At 43.2% G+C, this 25945-nt stretch overlaps 1 protein-coding gene across 1 annotated transcript; it reads right to left on the bottom strand.

Moving 5' to 3' along the window:
* Positions 1–1812: 1812 nt before the first annotated feature.
* Positions 1813–25627, bottom strand: MTHFS (methenyltetrahydrofolate synthetase). Its single transcript, XM_038147286.1, has 3 exons — positions 25438–25627; positions 21630–21894; positions 1813–3121 (listed from the first exon to the last, which is right to left on the bottom strand). The coding sequence occupies exons 1-3, from the start codon at positions 25576–25578 to the stop codon at positions 2898–2900; spliced, it is 630 nt and encodes a 209-aa protein (XP_038003214.1). The 5' UTR covers positions 25579–25627; the 3' UTR covers positions 1813–2897.
* Positions 25628–25945: the final 318 nt, after the last annotated feature.

Genomic DNA, 25945 nt, shown 5'->3' with positions numbered 1-25945 from the left:
TGCTTCAGGAACACTGCTATATACCATCAAACTGACAGTGATTTCATGTTCTGTGGCAAAAAGAAAAACCCTGAGCGACAGCAGCAAGGCTGGGAATGTCAAATGAAAACTGCCACATTTATTTAGCTCCGTGATTCTCAAGACAATATACATAAATATCGTTTTACTATCCCCACCAGCTAAATGTTAAGAGCTATCTGCATCAGCCAGGGTCCTGCAGCTCCCACAGCCTGGCTGATGAGCCTGAAATGATCAACTCCTGACTCAGGAGAGGCTGGCAAGGAACAAAGCACCAGCTCCTCTTGTTCCCAATGATACAGTACATTAAATAGTCTCCTCATCCTTTCCCACTGCAGCTGTAGCCAAAAGGGCAGTTTGGAGTGAAAGTGGGAGAGAATGGCTGCACAAGGGACTGAAAAGTGATCTGAGACATAAGAAGTTTGGGGACACTCATTGCCTCAAGCCCTGAAAACCTTCAAAGCTTGCTTGCTTTTCCTACACCAATTAGTTCCAGCAACTCCAGTGAGCCCACAAGGACAAAGCTTGGTGCCTGTCTGCGGCTGTGCTGGATGAGGGCTTGTATTTTGCATCCAAAATCTTGTCTTTCACTTCGCCCCCTCCTATTTTGAACTCTCACACAACAAAACCAAGTCCTTGTCTCTCAGCCCTTTGTTTCTGGGCAGCTGCTAGTGCTGGCTCTGAAGCCTCTTCCCCATATGCTGCCCTTTCTGCACACAGTTTTCACCTGGTATCATCCCTGGTGAAATACCTACAAGCCAAGCAGCCCTTATTCTAGTGAATAAATCAAAGTTCAGACAGCAAGATCAAAAGCTAAGCCAATAGGTTAAGCTAAACTAACCTAATATATGCATTTAAAACATGTATCAGATGTAGGGTCCAGGTTTCTGCTGTGACAAGCACTGGCTTCAGCGTGGCTTTGTTGGTGTTGGTGGCAGGCTGTGCCATATGGCACAGTGCTGAGCCCAATGTGGTAGGTGAACACAAGCAGCTTTGCAGACAAACCCAGAAACAGGCCTGCCACACAAAAACCTGCCCCATTGTTTTGTTTTGTTGCTCTCCATGTGCTGATGGAAGTTCAGAAATGAAGAAGGGATTAAAATACTGACATGATAGAGATTGTAAAAGAAAAAGGTCGGATTTTCTCATCACTTTTATTCCCCAGAGGCCTGGAATGGCAGGACTCCACCTCCCTCGCGTGAGGCAGCACAGCTGGCAGCGCTCAGAGCTGAGAGGACCTGGGGGACACTCCAAGGACTGCACCAGCACTGACATTGTCACCTCAATTTCTGCTTGCACCACCCTCCGCGCACCCACGGACACCCCTTTTGTTTGCAGGGTGACTCGGTGTGATAAGGAAGGATGGAAGCCAGCTCTGATCAACACTGCTTTACTGAGCAGCTCACATTGCAAAGTGCTCCCAGCTGCCTGGCCCAGGCTGCAGCTCTCCTGCACACAGGGGTGGGATGCCCCGCAGGCCAGCATCCGAGGGATCTTCAGCCCAGCCAGAGGGACCTTGGTACACACAGGATGGAGAAGCACCAGGGAGCACAGGCCAGAGAGACCTCAGCTGCTAAGCCTATGTTCACCCCAGGGCCAGAGGGTTTAAACAGTTGCTGTAGCAGCAGAATGGAAACAGCACTGAATACAGCACTCTGAGAAGAAAAGGTTCACAGGTACTGCAGGCATGGTTTTGCTCACAAAACCAGTTGCTCTTGGGGAAGCGTTAAGGTCTTTCCACTCTGGAGCTGGTCCTCGAGAATTTATGGATTTTTTAATGATGACACAGAATAGTTTGGTGAAAATAAACACACTGATTTATTGATTGAGGGAAAAGTTAAACATGCATAGAAAAAGTGAGGTTGCATTGAAGAAGGAACACAAAATTCTGACAGTTTGATTGATCCTGACTGGAAATATTATGCTTTTATACCACAAGGACAGTGTGCAGAGGAAACTCACTTTCTTCTTCTAGATTTCCATGATTGTCTCAAGAAGCAGAGAACAACCAACCTTCCACCCAAAAATTTATTACATCCATAAAACCTGTTCTCAGCAATTCTCAGCATCTCTCATTTTTTACCACAGCACCACACAGTATTTTGGGACATTATGAATGGCTTATGTACAAAATTATAGAACTTAAAGTAATTTTGAATATTATTTTACCAAAACAGTGCTGTCTCTGGATAGAGAACTGCTTGACCACATTTTAGACTACATTACAATCTTGTATTCAGACAAAGGAAAGAACATACCAAAGTTATGGACATCAACCTTTATTTTTTTAACAGGTACTCCCTTTATTTTAAGACAACTGCAAGGAGCCAAATAAACAGTCAAAATTACTGCATACACTAAAATTAATTAAGGCTTTTTTTCCCCATCACCATTTTTGCCCAGCTTACTCTAAGACATCTCCATCAACTTCTTGTTTTGCTCATGGATTAACACAGTATCTAAGTACTAAGAAATTTTACCATTACAAGCGTCTAATTCCAGAATGGATCAAGAACTGTCATTACTGAACAGTTCACTTTTAAACCAGAATAATAAAACTGTTAAGTATCAAGAAGCTTGTACCTCAAAAATATTATGAGGAGAAATGGTCCTTACTGTAATAAACAGTCGCTCATTCTTTTTTGTATTGATTCTAGAATAAGAATTCACACCAGACATTTGCTAATTAGAAGCAAATAAACACAATCCTCACTACAATTACCACAGTTACACTGTTTTTGGAGGTTTTCCCCCCAAACACAAATAGTGTATTTTATTGGTCCCAAAGTCATACATGACAATTAGAAAAAAACATGATTGATGGATATGACACCTTTTTTGGCTGCTTGCTCTGGAGGTAGGTTGGTATCAAAACACTTTCAGCAGTCTTCATAAAGGATTTCATCTATTGGAACATCATTTTCTGTCACAGGCACTGATTCACAAATCTGTTCTTTAAAAGCCAAAGCAATCGTGTAAGGCTTTCCATGGGGATGTTTCATACATCTTTCAAGATAGGTATCATAATATCCTTTCCCTCTTCCCAATCTGTTGCCTTTTCTGTCAAACCCAAGGCCTGGCATGAAGATAAGGTCAAGACCTCCTGCAGAAAAATGAAATAAGCATTAGTGGATGCCCTGTGGATTTCCTGATGGCTTGACTACAACCACATAACTTCAGACATTTGCAAGAATGCAAGCTTTGTGTTTTGTAAAATGCTTCCCTTTCTTTGATCAGATGAAAAATACTTTGAATACTAAACCTGTAAATTTACATTTTCATCTATCAATTGCATACTAGTTCAGCTGAAAAATAATTAGATCTTGAAAAGCTGGATGGGAAAAAAACCTCAGCATTTTAACAAATTTATTTTATCATTTTAACCCCACACTTCCAAACACAAATTATTATGACTCTAAATCAGACAGAGACTGAACTCAGGGATATTAAACACAGGAGGAATCAGAAAATCAAATGAACTTCAACATCAGACACAAAAATAGAAAAGGAAAAAAATGATGAAAAGAAGACGTGTAAGAGAGAGGGGAGACATCTTGACACCACTGTAAGATGACATGAACTTTCTCTTGACCTTCCAAACCCAAAAATCCTTGAATACAACATATTCTGAAAGTGGTAATTTGCCCTCTTATATCAGGATGAAGATCTGAAGGCTTGTCCCTTCATGATGTCAAGCTCCTTTTGTCCCAAAGGATTTTCTTTCTTGGCCTCCAGAAATTTTCTCTGCTGTTCCAGCAGCACACACAGGCATTCTGCTTGTCTGCCTTAAATATCCCTCCTTCCAGGATTCTTGTGAGATTGCACTTGATTGGAACTCAAAATCAGTTTAAAAGCTGAAAAAAGATGCATAAGCTGATAATGACCTGGACTGGCTGGTGAAACTCCAACAGAACACCCCACCAACCAGCTCCAGATAAAAAGGCACAAGCTCTTGCTTTGCTCGTGCTCCATCAGGGGATGTGGCACCACTCCAGGGAGCCAGCTCCAATCTACACTTGGCTGCACACTTGTTTCAGGAGCTGATTCACATCACTGAAACTGTCTGCCACGAGGAGTGACCACTAGGCATGGATGCTGCTGCACATCCCTGTCACTTCTGCTAGGCTGGCACGTTCAGTGTGAGAAGTCTTTCACAGACATCCTCCAAACAAATGAGCTGGACTGGCCTGGTGCTGACTCCTGAACCCAGAAACATCCCACTTACTCCTTTCACAAAGCAAAGAAAGTCTTTTATTACTTGCTGCTGTAGCAGACAGACACTTAAGGAGAGAAGGGCAGGGAGTGGAAAGGCAGCACAGACTAAAAGACAGCTGACACGAGTCTGGAAAGAAAGAAAATACAGAGTCTCAGTCCACTGCCTTCTTACAGGAACAGTGCTTAGCCTTGAGCAGCTTTTCTGTGACCAGACTCTGCTCCTGCACCAGAGCTTGGACCTGGTCAGGTATTTTTCTGCTGTTTTCATGCCCACGCATAATCCTTCCTGCCATTTTGGGCTGAGCTGCTTTTAGTACATCTGAGGGACGATGCCCACCACTGAAGGAGATGTGTGGGAGCATGTATGGGAAAAGCCAGAGCAAAGCAGAGCTTTTCAGTTTAGAGGGAATCCCATCCGAGATCACATATCAACTCCAAACTCTGCCTGGAAGAGCACGTTAACAGTTCACATAAGACCATTTGCACACACTTCCCAGGCTCCTGGAGATTTCCCTCAACTCTTCATTGTTCAGAGAAGAGTCGCTGACATGAACACTCATCCATCATGATCTGATGTCTTAATTAGAACATTGATATAAAATATGCAAGGCAACACAGTGCAAAATGCTTAGAGAACATCAATCTTGCAAATCCAGCATTGTACAGTCAAGAAGCACAGTTTTTCCAAGGAGGTCAGGGGAGTAAGGGGAAAGAATTAGCCAAAGCACAGACCACAGAATACTACTGGTTGGATTAAAAATGAATCAGGGTGTTTTACACACTACGGTCAAATTCTGATTCATAGGACAGTGAATTGAGTGAAATAGCAAATGGCAAACAAAGAAAAAAAGAGGCCCAAAGGCAGAATCATGGTCTCCCTGAAAAGAGATGCCATTTTAATGGTACCATGATGTACATAATTTTGGACATACCACATCACATCCCCTCAGTTTGCTCCTGTCAATTGTCAGGCCTATGGACTAGGACCTAGCAACCAGCCTCCCTGTTAGCAAGGTCAGGAATGCATTCTGCAGCTCAAATCCTTCCCAAGTTACTCCTACTTATCTTCACAACCTGCCTCACATCAGCCTTGTGGAGGTGTTCAGGTGGCCCAGAAACCAGTGAGTACCAATCAGTCACGATGCACAGAACTGAACACACTCTGCCTCACAGTCTGCTTCAGCCGTTTTCACTCCAGGTGACTCTCAAGACAAAAAGCAGGAAACATTTGCAGTCTGCTGCTGGCAGGAAGAATGCACACAGGGGGCAAATCTGCAGAGCAAAAAGGTGCCATTTCTCCTTACATTTGTGTTAGAGACACGAAGAAGACAAGTCAGGGGAAACACTAGGGAAAGAGGGAAATGGCAAAAACAGTGAAGGGAAGAAATATATTTTCTGTGGAGTTTAACTGAAAGCATCAGGCACCTCAAGTGAATTTAGATGTATTAAAGCACTGTTTTCCTCTGGGTTCTCTGAAGAAACAGGGATTCTTTTAACAAGTTGGCTCCTCTATAATCATGGGGGTTATATGCTGAAGAACTCAAACAAGCTTATGAAAATCTCAATATGAAGAATTATGCTGTAAATACTGCAATAGTTACCCTTATATTTTTCTTCCGTGGAGCACAGCAATACTGACTGCCTTGCTCTGATTCACAACATGTTCTCTGATATTCATGCAACTCACACTGCACAAGGTTTAAGTAAAATGTCTTTTAAGACTTTTGGTAGAAAAAAATGACACAACTAACCCTGCAAGAAGCCCAAGGGCAGCTCAAGCAGCATTAGTCCCAAATCCTGTATCAGGATCTAGAATGGATGGCAGAGAGCTGCATGGACTAAATGTTTCCCTCACATGTAACCTGGGGAGGAAAAAACCTCTTGTGGTTCTGTGGCAGTGTGGGGGAAGAGCTGTCACAGGAAGAGAGGTGACACACAGATGAGACCAAGATTGCAGACACTTAAGATTGTTATCAGCACTGAGGGTACATCAACAGGATGGCAGCTGAGGATAAGAACATGCCCCTTCTGGCATGGGGTCCTCATGCTCCCCAGCTCTCCCAGCCCTGCAGGATTACTGTCTGCCACTCAGGACTGTGGCTTGCTCTGTCCTCACATCCTACAGCCCTTGCTCTTACAGCCCACTGTGTGAAATGGCATCCTTGTCCCTGAGAAGACAGAGCAGGTACTTGAAAATCAAACACCACATCAGGTGTTTTAGTGCCTCATCAAACATGTTAAGGGAAGTCTCACATTCACATCTGCCCATCTCCTTGCAATGTCCACTGTCTCCTATGTGTCTGTGGACATTAACTGCTGGTTCTTGGATCCCCAAGGGTCCTGTGACCACATTCCAGGAGCCCAGGAAAGAACATCCACAGTCAAGAGAGTTTTGTTACACGTGAGCTGTGCTTCTCTTGGAAAATCTGCATGTGGTCTGAAAACACTGTCTCAAGCAACAGCATTTTGCTCCAGCTTCTGTGTAGAGAATATCCATGGTTCTTGCACACTTTAAGCCACTGGGTATACCAGTAAGGTTAGTAATTATGATGACAGTCACCTAATACTCAGTGTATCTATGGCATAAGCTCTTGTGGCTACAGCTGCTCCAAATGTGTAGCACCATGCGTGAAATAATAACCCTGAGTTATCTATCAGTGTGGGCACACAGCCATGCTGACACGGCCACACAGGCTTCATTTATACTGCTAAATGCAGCACAGCCAGAAAACAAATTGATTTACAGGATCACAGGTGGTCAATACCTTAATTGTCAGCACAGTGTCTGGCACTGCCAGACCAGGTAGCACCCATGACTGCTCCAGGGGACAAGACTGCCATGTGCAGTAAAGACAGAAGGGGACAGGTCTGACTCCTCCAGACAAAAGAAGAGAGGCCAAGTTCTGTGTAGTGTGGACAGGACTTATCTGTGCCACTTAGCCCTGTGTTGTTTGGCAGTGTAGATGCAGTCACAGCTTCTGAACCTGTCCTGTGGGACAGGCACACTCTGCACTGACACCCTTACAATGATGTAGACATATGTCACAGAGAAGTGAAATGACTGGCCCAAGGACTCAAGAAACGTGTGGCAAAACTACATTCAAGAGGCAGGTGTGCAAGCTGCACATGCCCTGACACAGCCAGCAGACCAAAGCATTAGCATCCCCTCTGAGTGTTTTAAATAATAATACATGGTTTCGTTTCCTCTAGGCAGCCGCAGTGAACCTCAGTTTGGCAGTGCATTTCTCATTACCTTTCATGATGGTATCAGGTTTGATTTGTTCCCCAGGGAAGGATTTTCTCCTTGCACCTCATTACCTCTCTTCTCCTTAATCTGATGTTCCTATTTGAAATGCCAGCCAGCATTTTCAGAAGTGTTCTTGACAATGGTTAATTATAGAAGGGTCCATCAAACTGCACAGATACAGGTCATGTAAAGACTGCTGGGGACTTGTTCTGCCCTCAGAAGGAGCAGCCAGCATGGCCTCTGTCCTCCCAGGTTCGAAGGGGCTCCACCATCCTGTTGTCACCCACTGTGAGGGGTCATTCATCTCCCCCTGCACAGCTTGACAGTCCTAATGGAAGCTGAAACTGAAATACTCTGTCATCCCAACTTCTCATCCCTTGCTGCCACTTGCTTTGTGGGCACAGCAAAGCAACTGGGACCCATCAAAGTGGGAGCTAGGACTCTTTTGATCCTCTCCTCAAAAGCACTGACGGAGGATGGGGCAGAGGCTGAGCTGCAGCAGCTCCTGTGTGCCTGTGAAGAACGGCAACGTGCTCACACGAACCATGCTCACAGCAGACGCTGTCTGAGCCTACAAGAGGTCAACAGTGATCAGCTCCATGTCACTGCTGCTGCTCCTCACAGCAGCAGCTGTGCAGTTTGAGCTTCCCCTGAAGCACAGAAGTGTGTGCATTGTTTACTCCATCACCACAAGGATGGCTGGATCCTCACAATCTGGTACCTCAGGCAAGAATGAGTTTTCCAGTGGTTGGTTTTGTTCCACACACACCTCTCTCGTGCTTCACTCAGATGTAAATGATTTCATAAGGTGCAGGAGCAGAAGAACCAGGCCAAGAATAGCTGTCATTGGAGTGTTCATGTTGCTGTGCACACCATAAACAATGTCAGATCTGTGCAAAACCTCTGCTGAGCTCATGAGTAATTGAAAGCTGTTGATTACAAGGAATGAAAATTTACTTTGGTCCTTTTCTGACCTAGCAAAGACCACAATGGATTGAAAGGCAAACCCTGTTTCAGAAAAACCTTACTTTAGAGAATGAAAAGAGTGCAGGAACCATCTGCTGCCTCCGTATCTGCTACCCTGGCAAAGAGGAAAAAATAACTCAATCACTCGATCCCTAATACCTAAGTATCAGTCTTAGTGACATGCAGGGTATGAGCCAATGAATTGGAATAACTCAGAAATTTCTAATTAATGACAGAATCATCACTGCAACTTTAATTACTGTCAACATTAGCATAGTTAGGCCTTTTGGGTAGGTGTGTGCTTTCAACACATTCTCTACAGGGCACAGATCACCATCCTGTTCTTATTTACACAGCACCTAAGGCTGTGGTCTGAGTTAATCACCAGATCATGGGGAAAACAACTCCACAAAAGTATTTTACTTATGCTGCAGCAAAACAAATCCCTTCCCTTTTATGGTTTCTCCTAGAACATCCTGGGTGCCCCAGCACCACTCCTGAGGTTACCAACCCTTACTGTTTCCTTCCAGATAAAAAGGTTTCTGCCCTTTGGAAAAAACCTGCCCTGGGTTTTGAGCACACCATCTCTGCTCTTACTTTTCTCTTGGTATAAGTTCAAAAAGGGAAATGCCAGATCTGTTCACTACAGACCTGATCCAGACCCTGCTGAGGTGCATGGTTCCCAAAGGGCTGGGATTGCTTCCAGAAGAAACAAGCTCTTTCCCCCACATACCCTTGGAGAAGACAGACACTGTTATATGCCCAAGGAGACAAAAACATTATCCTCTGCTGCAACTCATAAACATTTGAAAAAAAGGCATTCATCCAAACCCAATGAGGTGCACATCCAGTAACTCAGAGGACTGAAGACATAAACAGCAATATTGCTTGCCTTGACCCAAGCCAGTCTGCTAAAATACAAATGCAATCCCTCAAAAAGAAAGGAAACTTTTAACTGGTAATTCTTATTTGCTTACATGATACATTGTCAGAAGCTCAGTGTGAATTCTCATCTCCTTGGAAACTCAAGTTCCAACATGAAGGACCACATCCTCAGCTGCTCTAAACTGACACTGCCCCACAGACTTCTCTCTGCACCCACCTTGGGAACTACAAGAAAACCCTCCCATATTACTGACACGAGTTTGAGAAGAAGGAATTATTTTCTCTTGTGGATATATGGTGTTGGTTGTTCATAAAAAGCTCTCCTTGAGCTCTTATTTTGTAGCCTTCTTAAGGTCGCAGATACCTAACAGGACTAAAAGTTGTGTTTCATATTAGAGTAAAAAAACATCTCATTTTAAACTGCAGTCAGTAGCCTTTCCTCCAGGTGTTTCCCCTGTGAGAACACCTTTAATTGTGCACTACCACATCAGCAGGATATACTGTTTTCTACCTATTCACATACACCTGTTGTCACAGAATTACAGAATAGGCTGAGTTGAAAGGGACCCACAAGGATTACTGAGCCCAACTCTTAAGTGAGCTGCCCACAAAGGGACTGAATGCACAGCCTTGGCATCACAGCCACCATGCCCTGACCAACTGAGCTCATCTCAGGGTGTTGCTTCAGAAGGAGCCAGAGGAGATACCCACTTTAACCCAGCAACACCCACTTAAACCCAGCACGGGAATCAAAAGTTAAAGTACCACATCCAAATCTCACAGGCTCCGTCCACAGCCTCCTGCTATGGGACACATCATTAGGTCCTCAAAGCCTCAACTCCTCCAGGGAGAAACGCTCTGAACACCAGGGCTAATTGCTTTATTTTCATTCTTGTGTATGAGAATTGCAGGCACCAGGAAGGTTCTGTCTCCTTTTGTCTTCCAAAGACCATTTTGCACAGCCATACCCCACCTTTTGCAGCCATACCGATGCCAAGCAGACTATCTCCTCTGCAATCCCATCACCCCTGCTGATGGCATGACACAGACAGCTTCTGTTATTACTTCAATAAAATATTTTGCAGAAAATAGAACCATCAGCAGAATCTACAAACAAGCACTGAGCAACTCAGCGTTTATCTGTCTACTCATCCATGTCAGTGCTTTGTGTCAGCATGAAACATTGGTCTTCACAGTTCACACTTGCCCTGCTGAACTACAGCATAATAAAATATTTATCTGCCTCCCTGAGAAGCTACATGATAGCCATCACTCATAAAGGTTTAAAACAACTGAGTGGCAGCCACTGGCCCGTTATTAAACCTCAAAAACACATAATAAAGCTGCTTGATCAGCTCCTCTGCTACTGAGCTGTGCTCAAGTAAATACCTCTGATTTTGAATTAAACCAAAATCTTGCAGGTTTAGTGCCAATGCATCTGACAAGCTAAGTGCACTGCTCATCACCTAAAGTTTGTCAGCCCTGCTCAAACAAACCTATCCTGCTCCACAGATAAATGTCCTTTCATGTTTCACCAGAGAAGCTACTGTACAAGGCTAAGACTTGTGTTTTTGGCTGGTTTCACAATGTGGAAATGCTGTGTGAGGCTATAACCATCACACTCTTCCCCTGAGGTTTAACTTACAGTAAGATGGGGACTAGAGTCTCATTTTCAGAACTCCACCTAAAAGAAAATCTGAAAAGTATTTTTCTTTTTCACTATTATTCATCGAGCCTGCGTAAGCCCAGTAAATAAAACATGATCACTCAATGCCACCCACAAAATGTCTAGTTTTGCAAATTCAGAGTAAAGGAAAAAATAGCTTAGGACTTCCCAGTTATCAGTCTGTGAAAAATGAGTTAATCTGTTTCTGATATTCATATATGTGAGCACAGTCTGATTAGGAAAACATGGGCAATCAAAAATGTTTGGTTCCAAGACTTGCACCTGGATTCTCCTGTGATTTCAAACCACCAAAATACTCTGAAACCAGATGTACCAAGAAGCAATTCCAAAGAGAGGAAAAATGGCATTAGAGCCACTTTACAGCACATCAACATATCTTGTTAAATCAGCAAATGCTGACTACAAATCTGCTCCTTTAGAGAAACTCACAAGGCATTGATGCTTGAACAGTTTATGTGGGAATACTGCTGCATCCTAAAATACAAGGATCTTTGTGTATCTTTATGTGTTTTTATGGGAATTTGTTTATGGTCTTATTAGGTACACTTCCATGGTGCTTGCCTGAGCATTCATTTGAATACTCCCACTGGATACACGTGCATGTCTTCACTCTTGGTCCTCTTTTGCATACTGCTGTCTGGGTATTTTTAAGTCAAAATAAGACAGAGGTGAATCATCTGGGGCTTTTTCAATACTTTATGCATCACTACCAATATTTCCAATACCCTTTGACTCACTCAGTAGATAGCCTATCATAAAATATACAGAATTGCTCATGAAACATAAATAGGTGAGACAACAACTTCCAAGTCAGTGGAAAACCTGGCTCCTGTAAGGAGTGACACCACTTAATGGGAATATCAGGCTGTTTACAGGCAGGGCTTATTGTACGTGCAGAGTCAGCTGGTTGGGAGGTGACGGCACCTTCACAGTTGCTGTCAAATGTGTTAACACCACAACAGCTGAGAAATCCTGTTTCTTCCATCACAAGATTTTCTTTTATCTTTTTAGGCTTGCACAGTTTAAAAATCTGATTCTCCCTGGAATCCTATCCCTCCCTCAATTCAATCCCCAATTTTTATGGGAAATTAGGCTGGAGCATTTGCTCTCCTGTGTGTGTGAGAGCAATGGCTGGATGAGATTTTAATTATAGGAAAGCAGCCGAAATGACACCAATGCTCCATGGTAAATGTATGGAATGCTGACACCTGCCGGCAAAAGGCTTCACGTCACTCCTAGACAGGAATTGCCCTCATCTAGATCCCAAAAACTCATTGCCATCTCACACGCACAACAGCCAGCCCAAGCAGGTACTGAGTTCAGCATGACACCAAACATGAAGATCCAGAGCTATCCTTACACGATGAAACAGCAGCATGAGTCTCCTGCTCCCTGAAGGCCAGTGGCTCTGGGCCAGTCCAAGGAGTTTCCCACCATCCAGGGGAATAACTCTGTATTTTGAATCTCAGCAAAACCAGCAGGGATTAACTGTGCCAGAAAAACAAATCTTTTGTAGCTGGAAAAGTGCTGACCTGATTTAATAGCCCACTAAGCTGGCAGTACACCAATCCTAGGAAAAAAAAGGGGGAAAAAAGTCACAAATTTCTGCCAGATCCATGAGCAGAATCTGCTCAGCAGCAAGTACCAGAGATGGTACCTGGGATGAAGGGATGAGGGGAGCACAGAGCTGGGCACAAGGAGAAGGCAGCAGGACTGTCCTCTCTGGCAGCAAGGAAGGCTGAGATGTCTCACCAAACTCCATCTTCAACCCCCATTCCCCACACAGGTGGGCAGCAGGGAAAAGCTTCCCCTCCTGCTCCCCAGAGTGTGTGCACAGAGATGAGCTTGGTCTTCCCTTCCAAAACATGAAAATAAAGGGAGACAAAGATGTCTGTTTGGATAATTACTGCAGCCAGAGATACTTGCACATTGGCATTTCCCCTGCATGAGTTGTACAGACTCCTGCCACACTCCAGAAATGAATTTCACCTCTTATCTACCTTTCAAAGACTCCTGTCTCTAGGAAACTGTATGAAAAAAAATGACAATGCTACTCTTCATACTCACTGGAGCAAAATTAGCCCTTTGAAACAAAACCCTTGAGAGTCACTTGCAGTGACTTCAAGGCCCTTGCCCATGTTGCTTTCACGTCTCTTCAAACTTTAATTGATTACAGCAGAAGTAATCTTTTCAGTGGTTTTGATGAATTTTCTGCAAGAAGGCAAACGTGGATGTGACACTTAAGACGATTACAAGGAAAAATAGTCTTTTAAAGCCTTAATGAAGTTTATGGAAACAAAAAGCTGTAGTGTTCCAGAGCTCTCAGCCTTCCAGGTTCACTGCAGGACACCTTGGCATGGGTGGTATTCAATTAAACCACATGGTGCTCGTGGTTTAGTCTGCACAAGGGAGATTCAGGACATAAGGACACCAAAGGGTATTACAAAACAACACCATAAAAACATATGAACTTTTGCATTTCAGAGGATTATTTTTTTAAGAACCTGAAAAAAAAAAGGTCTCTGTATTGTGTCATACCTGTTTCTGAACAGAAGCACTGGGAGAAACAGGTAGAAGTGTCTGCCTTCACTTAGCAAATTAAGTGCTGACTATTGAGCTGTTTCAGAGTTCTGGAAGCTGGTGCAGACCTCAAGGGAAGGGCTGAGACCAGCTCCAGGGGAGAGTAACCCCAGTGCTGGGATGGAGTCACACATCTTTCAGCTGAAGGCTGGGATGCAGAAAAACCCTGAAGAAAACTTGCTATCACCTGAAATGTTCTATCTCCAAGAAAGCATTTTCCTAGCTCTACCTGCTAAGGAACAAGCTAGATGGAATAATATAAAATTATTTTATAGATCTCAACTAGTGGAACAGGCTCTTTTATAATGATGTGTCATTGTGGAACACTGGTATGCAAACCACTGAGAGATGTGCCCAGTGAGCTGATCTGAAAAGCAGTGTTATGGTATACACAGAAAGAATTAACATCTCCAGTGCCAGTACATGCATTTCACAGTATTTCTTTACCTGGGCATAAAATTTTCTCCCAGGCATCTTTTTTTCCAGAATAAAATCAGAGAGATTGTAAATGTTAAAAGAGCAATGGCTGGACCTCCTACAGAAAAGCTTCACTACAAGAAAAATAAAACAGTCAAAGTCTGATAGAAAAGAATACAATAGTATTCACAGTACAGGTGTAACTAAACAATGAATAATAAAAATAATGTAACTCAAACATCCTTATTTACTTCTCATCATAGAAAAATGAAGTATCCCTTGGACTGAAAGCAGCAAATTTAAAATTAATACAAGGAACATAATATTTCACATGTCGCAGGAGCATAATATAATATTAACATAATAAGGAACATAATATTTCACATTACAACTAACTAACCAGTACAACTCACAGCTGTTGGAAGGCAACAGAGCCAAGGGCTTAATACAAATAAAATTAGATGCTTAGAGGAGTGCTCCAAATGCCTGCTGGAAAGAGAAGCCAGAACCTGTTTGTAAGGCAATAATCTGGGGACTGCAGCTGCAGAGGTAGGAAGATCCTTCAGTTATTGCTACACAGCTCCAAGTTGTGAGATTTCCTGACTCTTGTAAAACATGTGATGCTGGATTGCATGTCCAGATCCTGCCCTGTGAGGGGAAGGATCCTCTCTCCACAGCAAGATTCACGACCAGAATGTTAATGCCTCATTTGCACTGAATTTTGTTCTTCTTTTGCATATCAAAAATACTATGGATCATTGTCTCCAAACACAAGTTCATTCCAAACTTTAAATCATTTCATTAAAAAACAAATTACATTAGCAGCTAAGCCTTGATTTTCAATTTTCCATTGTGCCATGCTCTCAGGTTTTCTTTTTATGACCAGTGTAAAAAGATTTTAAATTATAATCTATCCCTTGACATATTTCGTACTGCAAGTTTTAATCAAGTCTCCCAGAGGAAAAGAAAATCTAATAGTACCTTCAATCACTTTACAATCTTGTTTGGGGTATTTTTTTTTGGATTTTTTTTTTCCTAAGCAGAAACATTTAACATCTCTCCTTTTCATGTACCCATATTTCATTTGTTCTTGATACACTCCTATCTGCATATAGCTCATTTAAATATTCCCAGCTACCTCTGAGCATTATTTATTACATATCTTTTTTCAGAATGATTAGCATTATTTTGTAGGGTCCCATTATGCCTTCATGGACAGCTGAAGTAGGATAATAGACGTTCCCTATGCTTCAAGCCACAGCATTTTCTACTCACAAGTGTTTTTTATTTCTAAACTCTAATGTGCCTCATCTTTCAAAATCCTCTCACTTCTGGTGCATGTTTTTGGGGGGTGTGGGGGAGGAACCCATTATCCTTTTTTTAAATCCCATTTTATTTTGCAGTTCTAAGTCAAACCTATTCCTCTTAAGACTGTGCTTCCATCAATTCAGTCACACTTCTCAAGAGCTGTGCTAAAATTTGGGATAACTAAGCATACTGATGGCATCACAAGGCCATCAGTCCTGGCAGCAAATGCAGAATCTTTGAATGTATGAATAAATAGCAAGAATTTAAAGACAGGTGAAAAAGAGTTTCTGCAGACAAAAATGCTTCTGCAGGGCAAATCCTGATGGTAAAGTTTCTAACAGGGTTAATGGTCACTCAGGAATAATTTCAAACTGCTCCAGGTTTGGAACTGCAGCCTAGAGGTAGCCAGCAGTTTCCTTGCAAGAGAATCATGTTCCCTGGCATAAACCCTAATAAACTAAATGCCACCACACAGGTAAGCTGTCTCTGTCTGTTTCTGCTACCAGCAGGTTGTTGTAATTTATGCTACAACAAGTCTCACAGTGTTCTGGAAGTTAAAAGGGCAGAAAGATAAAACTACCTTAACCTTAAAAGCCAACATTTAAAAGGTTATATGAAAACAAAGCTGCAAGAACTTGCTGATAGACATATGCTAGTACTTCCTTATTTTATTTCAAATTTGGATCTTTTCTTTTTATTAACAACAATTTTTTTACTGTCATTGAAAGCATTGATTATCTAGTTAATATTGCACTTATTATCTTGAAGTTACAACACAAATGCTGTGGCCAGTAGGCCACCAAAGTTTTCAGTGCTGAAAATGCCAGAAGTCTCCAAACTAAATTACAAAATACAACTCAAGTTATTAATACATTCATTTCTTAAAGCAAAAATGCATTATGCTGTAGTTGAGTAGCAGCAGATTATTCATATAAGGTGCTATATTGTCAAATGCTGACATTTTTCAGCTTGGGTACTTATGCCAAACTGAGATGGGAGCAGAGGGGTTATGTTTGTTTTATTCTTGCAAAATGGTTCACTGGTTTCCAAGATCACAGCTAGTAAAAAAAAAAAAAAAAGAAAAGAAGGAGAGAAGCTCTGTTGCTCCATGCCTTGCAGCAAGAACTTGAAATCTCGCTTGTAGCACCCTCACTGGTGGGGATGTGGCTTCAGCACTGCTCAAACCCATCTGAGCCAGGCTTATGCAATGCTGCAAATGTGTGAAAAGCTGCCATTGGCACAGGCTTAGGAGAGACTGCCAGGGTGAGTTCTGGGGCTCTCTGAAGATGCCCTGTACCACTACTGGAGTCACATCTGCATGGGTGGCCCCATGACTCTCTCCAGGAACCTGTGCCACAGGGGACGTTCCCTCCATCCAGGCTCCTAATTCCCCCCTCTCCACACACATGGCACTGATATGGCCACAGGGTAAACTGGAACCACTTGTCTGGGTTCAAAAAATCCCAGTGGAAACAGGAGAGGGGAAAGGAGGGAAATAATCTTCACCCAGAGCAGCAGGTTGATCCAGCTCACCAGAGAGAGGCAGGAATAGGCTGGAAACACAAGGACAGAAAACTCCTTAAGCTGGTATTAGTGCAAAGATGGAGCACGTGGAGCTGCAGGCTCAGCTCCTCCTGCCAGACCCATCTCAGCTGTGAGGGTTCCAAAGGACTTTCGTTTCGCTGGCTGCTGCTGTTCCTGCTGTCTGGGGCAAGACTGGGAACTGAAACATGGAAGGAAATGATGACTTGAAGTTTCACTGAGACTTTTTTTGGCATGGCACCCATTTTCACAACCCCTCACCATCAGCTTCCTTCAATTGCATCAGTCCAAACCTGTGTGCTGCTTCTGCATGGGAAGAAACTTCTGCTGGTGCTGGGATACTCCTAACCAAGACTGGTTTCCCAGTAGAGGTCCCAACGTGGCTGCAGGGCCATCTGTGCTGGCTCAGGAGAGGATGGGTGGGGACAAGAGGAGGAGAAAGGGCAGCAGCTTATTTAATCAGGCACTGTCCAAAAGAAACAATCACAAAACTATGTTTTTCATACTATTTAGTGGGGAAAGTACTATAAAACAAGTTTTTCTAAGCCAAGGCAAAAGAGAAAGAAGCCAGCACAGTGGGGAAGGAAATGAGTAAATTGGGATGGAGAATCTTGTATGTCTGGAAGCAGACAAGTGAAAGAACACAAAACACATGATCTCCTCCCTTTTGGCAGAGACAAGCTATTTATGCTGGCCCAGCTGCCCCTGCAATGACAGGCTGGGACTGAGAGCAGGAGGGAGTGGGGAATACAGTGAGAAAGGCCAGAGAGGGACACTTGAGGAGGGAGCTTCAGAGAAGCTGGGCAAAGAGCAGAAGGATGGAAAGTGACATTATAGTGGTAGAAGCTTGAAAGCTTGAAAAAGGAGGTTTAGTTCAAGGCTGAGACAAATCTGGGAAATTATTGTTTTGGAGGGAACAGAGAAGAAAACTTAACATTGGAAAAACAAGCAAAAGAGTCTGTATTCACTGGGAACAGCTCCTCTGCACAACTCAGGCTGCAACAGGATCCTGAGCCTCTGCTGCTGCTTCTCCATCAGTAAATACCACTTAATATCTTTAAGTCACTGAATGGTGCAGTGATGAAGAGCCCATACAGAAATGCAGATCTCCATCTCCATCCTGAGGTTTGAGTAATGCACAGTAAAGAGGCCTGCAGCTCTAACCTGGGCAGGGAGAAAGCAAACTACTGAGCAGATACTCACTAGAACAATCACTAACAGCAGGTGGAGTTCACCTTCTGCCTCTTTGGAAGAGCCCAGACCATTTCATCTGGGTTCATCTCTGAGGCAGTTCACATCTGAGGGACAAGGACCTTGTAATAATGTACTGTGACACCAGGGCAGAATTGACAGAGATTAAGAGGCTGAATTAAGTCTGTACACATAATCCCATTTCTTGCATTTCCTAGAAAAGCACGTCCCAATCCATTAGAGTAAGCAGATTCAGAGCCATTATTTTTAATAAAACTTCATTTTTTGGCCAAGAAAACTATTTAGGCCAAAGCCCCTTCTCTCCATCATGCAGGTGAATGTTAGAAAAGGTGTTTATAGTTTGTTGCACACCTTCAGCTACCAGTCAGTAGTTACGTTATGAACACTTAAGCATATTTGCTCAGGTCCAAGCCTTCCACCTGAGATCCTTGGCCATGTGCCTCCCTTCAAAGAAGCCTCCAAGAATTTTATCATATGGAAACACTCAACCTAGTCTTTTTATCTTTTTTTTTTTTTTTTTTGTGTGTGTCTCAGTAAGGATAATCTCTTTTTCAGAGGAGTAACTTAGCTTTTCCCTCATAGCTCTCAGAGCAGGTCTAGGTAATAATAAATAACATTACAAATGAGTAACCCCATGTCCAGCTCAGTGAATCACAACACCTCCCTAAACCACACTGAAAATGAAGCTGCTGGCAAAATGTTCTTTAAACTTCTGTAGGAGTACTGATAAGAAGCAAACACGGAGTACAGTTTTATCTGATTTACTACTTCCAAAGTTGTGCAAGGTTTCTACACTTCTGTAAACAAATACTGCAACCTGCCTGGACTTTCATCAGCAGTATTACCTTGGGCAAAACTCATTTATACCTCTGATGGACAAGGATAAAAATGGGAATTGGTATCTATTAGGAAAATGTACCACTGGCTTGCCCCAGAAGTTGTCTAAGTCTTTTCAACAGATACAGCTGGAAACGAACCAAGCTGGAAAAGAACCAACACCTACACACAGCCCTACTCCAAAATATCTGAACTTCTTCCGCCTTTGTTCTTTCTGTTATTGTGTCCATATAGCCAAACAAAAGCAAATTTTCACACGCCAATCAGTCACCCACACATGGTAGAGAAGATGACAGACTTTCTCCTACCACAAAAGCAGTGATCTTTGTTTATGCCTGCACGGTGTGATGTGAGTACTGCCAAGATGAAAAGAGGTAAACCCTGTTCCAACACAGAAAAGGATCATCTCCAAAAGGAGGGCTGGTGTCTATACAACACTGCCCATGAGTGCTACCAAAGACTGGGAAACTCTATGCAAAAAGTATATCTAGGCTTACATTTGAGCTATTCTTACAGTAACTATGCCTGAAGTTTTAAGGACAGTGTAAATTTAAGCTTTTCGTCATGCAAAATGAATACACTCAGAAATGACATGGCTTATTTATGTACCTGCAGGCTATTTCTTGGAAATTACATAGTAATTTATGCCAGCCATGGGAACATTACTAATGTAACACCATGTTATCTCCTTATAACAATGTAAATGCCTCAGATCACCAAAGTAACACCTCTGAGATAAACGTGCCATCCATGCATCATTCCAACAATGGAGGATGGATGTAGCAGCAAGGCAATTTGCATTCTTGCAAATGTACCAAAGTTCAAAAAATGTAATAGGTGACAAAAAAATACAGCAAAAGGAATATAAAGACATATTGGGATGAATTGTGTGTTTCTGTGGGAACAAATTGGAAGTGTGTATATGATGCTGCAACAGTGGAAGAAAACTAAACTAATTCTCTAATTTACAAAAATTATTCTAGGATAAAGGACCGAGGTTTGACTTCCAATCCAAATGGCATTATTCCAAGATTACTGTACAAACAGTACAAACAGACTAATATTGAGTTTCAGGCAGAACAAGTCTGACATGGACATACATCAGTTCTTACAGCTGGTCTCTTGGCACCTCTCTGTACAGCACAGGAGCTCTCCTGGCATTGCTCTCTGCCCACAGCCTGGTGCAGAGAAGGAAGCAGCAGCTCCAGAACTAGCCAGGTACCAAAGTGTGCTCCTGCCCTCCCCATCTTCACTGTCTGGCACCCAGGTACATCTCAGTGCACTCTATACCTGGAAGTCCTTGCTCCCATCATACCTCAAATTGTGTGTTTACTCTGTGATGTCTAAAACAGACTTGTTAAATTCAATTAACAGCAGCTCACCAGTAGTACAAAAGCTTGTCCAGAGAGCCTGAACCAAGCTCAGTCAACAGAACTCTGGATATTTTTTATTACCTTCAAAAGTCCCTAAATCCCACCAATAAACACAATTTTTTGACAAACACTGGAAAAACATCAAACAGTGCTAAATATTAAATGTAAAGAAGATGATTGTATAAGGCAGTGCTAGCTAAAATGTAGACACAGAAAGGATTCTGAATTAGGAAAGAGGTAATGACTGAAAAGAAAAGAGAAAGAAACATGGTGAAATGTTCTGGAAAAGTACATTGGCATCCCAAAGCAAATACAAGCTTAAGTTCAATCAAACAGACTTACAGAAAAGTTATGTTCCTTTACCAAGCACTAAAAAGCTGGCAAGTGTGTGAGGTGTGGGAGCTGTCTGCGTGGTGAATTTCAACCTGGAGAAAATCTTCCCAGGCTGAGGTTTAAAGCATGAGTTCAATATGAGTTTTCCATTAATAAGATTAAACATTTCTGCAGATGTTTTGAAAAGACACTAAAGTGTTTACAAAAAGAATGCAAATAATGAATGCAAATACACAAAAAGTAAGCTTGTTTATAAGAGGAGTTGGGGAATTTTAGGTTAAGAGAAGGATTATTTGGGGATCAAAACACACACACACAAGTTTGATCTTAATTAACTTGTACTTTCTCAACTCTATGAAGAATTCAGTGTCTGAGACAGCATTATAAGGTCAAAACAAAAATGTGAGAGAATGATGCTAGAAAAGACTGCAGGCCAAGAAAGTCCTTTTATTTTCAGTCTAAGGACTCAGTCCAGAGAGCTGTTCTACAAGGGCAGGCTCCATATCAGCACTGTGATTCATCCATGCAACACAATTTGCAGGATCAAAGATTTCAGAAAATTCTCAGTCTATGGGCATCACCTGAGAAGCTCCCAACCTTTCAGGCAGCACAAACCAAAGTTCTCAGAGTACATCTTAAACCTGTGAATCCCTGTGACTTTCAGTGGCAGCTTAAGCTACCCCCAGCAAGCCCCTCTTTCCTTTACAAGCCTGTACATGACGCTGGCTGAGATTGTGCTGAGGATGTTCATGAATCAGACCAAGAAGATGATTTATGTGGAGGGCTGAGTTTTCTTTCAGCTGGATCAGTGCAGCTGCGCTCCTGCTCTGCTGGCATGTCATAGGGGTGGCACAGGGTAGAGCAAAACAGGCAAGAGAAAAGAGCATCTCTCTACAATGTATAAAAACAAGGTGTAACATTTCATTTCATTCTTGCTATCAAAGTATTTCCTACTGGCTCCAGGCTACTCCTGCTCAACAATCTCATGGTGCAGCAAGAAAATACTCACCACTAGCAAGAGCTTCCTCTCTTGCAGTGTCATCATCACTGGGCTGAAGAATATTCCAGGATGTCAAAGCAAGTGAAGAAATGTCTTCAGCAGATGATAACTTCAGCATGTCCATGTGATTGCTCTGAGGTTTGTAACGGGGGATGAAACACTCCTTGCCTTGCTTAAAAATGTCCTTAATGATTTCTTCTGTCTGGACTTCATCTGGCATGCTCAGGAAGATTGCAATTCTTTTGGATTCTTGGTACTTGGGATGGTCAATCACCTACATGGGAAATTGGCACAATTGGTTCATGAAAAGTTTTTGGAAAGATCAACTTAATTTCATTTAACACAAAATATTAATTGAAAAGGGTAGAGATACAAACTTTGATGCATCATAAACAGAATAAACTGACTTTGTTGCCTACTCCAACATTTCTACCATTAGCAAGATCAAAATAGGCAAATTTTTGCATCTAGTGAACTAAACATTGCAACATAGGTTTGGGCCAGCAAAAAAATTTTGCAGACAACCTTCCAATCCCCTAAAGATGTGCATCATACAGTGCAGACATCCTCAAATGCCCATCATCACCGCAGAAAGATACAGCAGGCCAGAACTGTCAGCTTATGCAAGCCAAGAGAGTTTAGCATTCCTCTTCTTCCATCCCTTTAACAGGCTGCATCTCTCATCTGGGCCTAGGCAGAGCGGGAAGCGCCTCAATGATAATAACTCAAAGGAAAATCAGCACCAGAGCAGATGACTGTGGAGCACAAAGTCTTCCAACAACAGGCCCCTCTTTCTTTTGTTAACCTGAATGTCTTCCCTCCAGCAGGATGAGATATATGACTTCAAACATCAGCTGCTTCCAACAGGTGATCTTATTACTGCACATTTTTCAAAGCTCGAAGGAAAGATGGCCTTGCCAGTTTTTGCTTTTCATGAGACTCTGTGCTTATAAAAGGCTGAATATAGGAGGGAAAATAAAAAATGCTTATATGGTGAAAAAGTGTTAGCAGACTCATACCTCACTTGCCTCTGCCCATCCCAGACTGAATTCCACATTAAAATTTGAAAGGAGGCTTTTAAAAGCTTGTCTTCTCATTCTCTAGCACATTATATATTTTGTCACTTACATCTGGACAAAACAAATATAAATGTGCCCCTACTCATTTAAATGAGATTTACTCTTACTCTACACACTTAGACAAAAATCTGTTAAAATATCAGACAATTGAGAAACTCTCTACTGTCTACAGAACAGAGATCACCAGATGCCCTGCTCAGTGTTTGTATAACTGCAGGGTAACTCACTCTTATGAGCTTTAGCCTTTGCCCTGGCCTTGTTTTGAGATACAAATGCCCACATCTGAGTCAAGATATGGTTCACACTACAGTTTTTATTTTCTTTCCATCACAGCAGTTAAAAACCCAAGTGAAATATTCAGAAGATGGATGTAATTTTGTAAGGGGGGGAAAAAAAGAAACACTCCAGACCAAATGATGGTGTATGTGTTGCTTGGCCACAGAAACATCATAATTCCAAACCATATTTTATTTCCTTTTCTATCTGTCTAACCCTACACATGGATTTTTCCACAGGATTAAGCTCTCAAAAGACCAGAATTTCCATGGTAGCTTTTGCTGCAAAAAGCAGACTGGTTAGTCCAGCTGCAGACTCCAGAAAGCAGCTGTGGCTCACGTTGAAGGCCTCCAGAGCCAAAACCTCTCATGGGTTTGGTGAAGAGAGAAACTGAGACACTGAGACTTTCAGACAAGGGCTGTGTGCTGTGGGCACCACACGGGTCCCATCTGCTCTGATGTATCCAGTAACACATTATGAGGCTGTATAGGAGCAAAAATGAGGTTGAAGATGTAAACCCACATGTGAGCAGGAAGACACAATTTCAGATGTTCTCAGAATTGTGCAGATGCTCCTGCTATGACTCGGAGCAGTTTCTGAGAAGACTGAAAAAATTTCCACACTTAACAAATATTATCTGTCCTTTGTTCACCAGCTGATGGCAATTTTTTTCAGAATCAGAGCATGCAAATAGCATGACTTTAATCATGAACATAAGCATTAAAAAAGAATAATCATCCAGAAGCTAATTAAATACCGGTGGCTAGGTCAGCCTGTGAAGCTATTTCATTTTGAATTTAAAGATTATTTTGAAATTAGATTTTTCCACTAAAAATATTACTCAGGTGTTATAAAATAGCCTGCTCACTTTAATTAGCTACAAGCACTGATGTATGTTACAAAGCTGCATTTTTTTTTCCTTATATAATTCCAAATATTTTCTCAGCCTGTTCCAAAATTTCTCTGTGCCTGCTGTATTAGCCACCCCCCATGAGGGAGCCAACTCTACTTTCTGCCACTTGCACAGAGCCTCTCTGTCTCAAGAAAACTCAATATTTTCAATCTGTACCATATTAAGAAAAGGGCAAGATACTATCAATTTATGTCATATTTCCTGATGCCTTCTTTTAAGCAAAACAAAGGCTGTATCTTTTAGAGTGCTCTCACTAGAAGAATGAGTGCTGTATTGTTGTGTTTATCAGCAGCAGCTAGACAAAGGCTGAAGGCTCCTAAAAATTCAGTACTACAAGGCCTAGGTGCTTAAAAGTTGGCTGAGGACTCAGAATTTTTGAAGGGTTTGCATACCAGTATTTGCTAAAATTCAAGAGATTTAAGTCTAGGATGTGTGATTGCTAAAATGTATTGTCATGAGGGTAGGACACTACATATAGATATGTTTTTAAAAAGCATTCCCAAGGAAAAAAAGGGTTATGTAAATTCCAGTTAAAACTTCCTACAACTTAAAAGTTGCTGTGCTGCCACATCCCACTCATGAAGTGGCTACACATTAGTAGTAAATGAAGTCTATAAAATGATTTGAGAGCCTCTGGCAGGAAAATAACCATATAAATGTAGATCATCTAGAAGTACCCGCTGGTGCTGCAAAAAAAATGAGGACTGTGCTCTATTACATGCAGTGACTGCAAAATAAAATTTTATTATGTTTATTAAAATGATAAAATACATCTATATAAAAACTGTGTAATCCAAACACAAACAGGACATTTCAAAAGTACATACCCATATCACTCTGTGCTAGGATACCAGTTAGGCAAACCCTGCTTGATATCTTTTAGAGTGTGAAAATTATATTAGAAATAAAATTGTGTAGAAGAAACACTGCCGGAAGATACAGAAGGGAGATGACAGAACATAAAACAAGCGACCCAATCAGGCAGTGGCTGGGTTTTGTATGTATGGCCAGAGCCAGGCTGGTGTGAAATGTCTGAGATAAACACCTGCCACCACCCCCGAGGAGCCCTGCTTGGGGTGTGTGGCAGTCTGCCCCACTGCCCCCAAAATCCACGGGTGAAGTGCGACCACCCACGGGAGAAGTGTCCCCAGCACCCAGGGTGAAGTGTCCCCAGCACCCAGGGCTGATGTGTGACCACCACTCCAGGGTGAAGTGTCCCCAGCAGCCAGGGTGAAGTGTCCCCAGCAGCCAGGGTGAAGTGTCCCCAGCACCCAGGGTGATGTGTGACCACCGCTCCCGGGTGAAGTGTCCCCAGCACCCCCGCTCTAGCCGGTGCCGCCAGCAGTTCCTGTCCCTCCGGTGCCAGCAGCCCCGCTCCCCGGCGGGGCCGAGCAAGAGCCGAGGGAAGGCTCCGAGGCGGAGCTCACCCCCGCTCGGCGGAAGGGCCCCTGAGTCACGGTTTCGATCACCGGCGGGGCCTGGAAAGTCCCGGCCGCGCTTCCCGGCGAGCCGGGCCCGGCCCTGACCGTGCCCGGGTGTCCGCACCCACCTTGCGCCCGAGCAGGCGGGACTGGCGCTGCTTCTCGGCCGCGCCGAGCGCCCGCAGGCGCTGCCGCAGCTCCGCCCGCAGCTGCCGCTTGGCCGCCCTCAGCGCCGCCGCCATCGCGCCGCCGTGCCCGGCCCGCTCCATGCGCCGCTGCGCCGGGCGGGCCCGCGCGGAGCCGGGCAGGGCCGCGGGGGCGGCCCGGGACCGCCCGCTCCGAGCCCGGGAGGCAGCGGCCCCGCCGTGCGGTAGCTGCCAACACCAGCGTGGTGGGTTTTTTTTTGTTTGGTTTTGTTGGTTTTTTTTTTTTGTTGCCCCCCTACCCCACCCCGTCACACCCACCCCCCCGGTCACCCCCCCGGCGCAGATCGCGATGAATTTCCCCTTCTCTAATTTCGCTGCAGGATGGGAAAGTACATTTCGGCGGGATGCTCTAGCCCCGTCTGCCAAGCAGTTTCATATCCCTGTGGCAGCCGGCCCCGTGCCCGTGGCTCGGGCGGTCACCGCTGCCCAG

Source organism: Motacilla alba, chromosome 10, assembly GCF_015832195.1.
Source record: "Motacilla alba alba isolate MOTALB_02 chromosome 10, Motacilla_alba_V1.0_pri, whole genome shotgun sequence".
Lineage (NCBI taxonomy): Eukaryota > Metazoa > Chordata > Aves > Passeriformes > Motacillidae > Motacilla > Motacilla alba.
The sequence above is the reverse complement of the archived record's forward strand: the minus strand, read 5'-3'. Positions and strand labels throughout refer to the sequence as shown.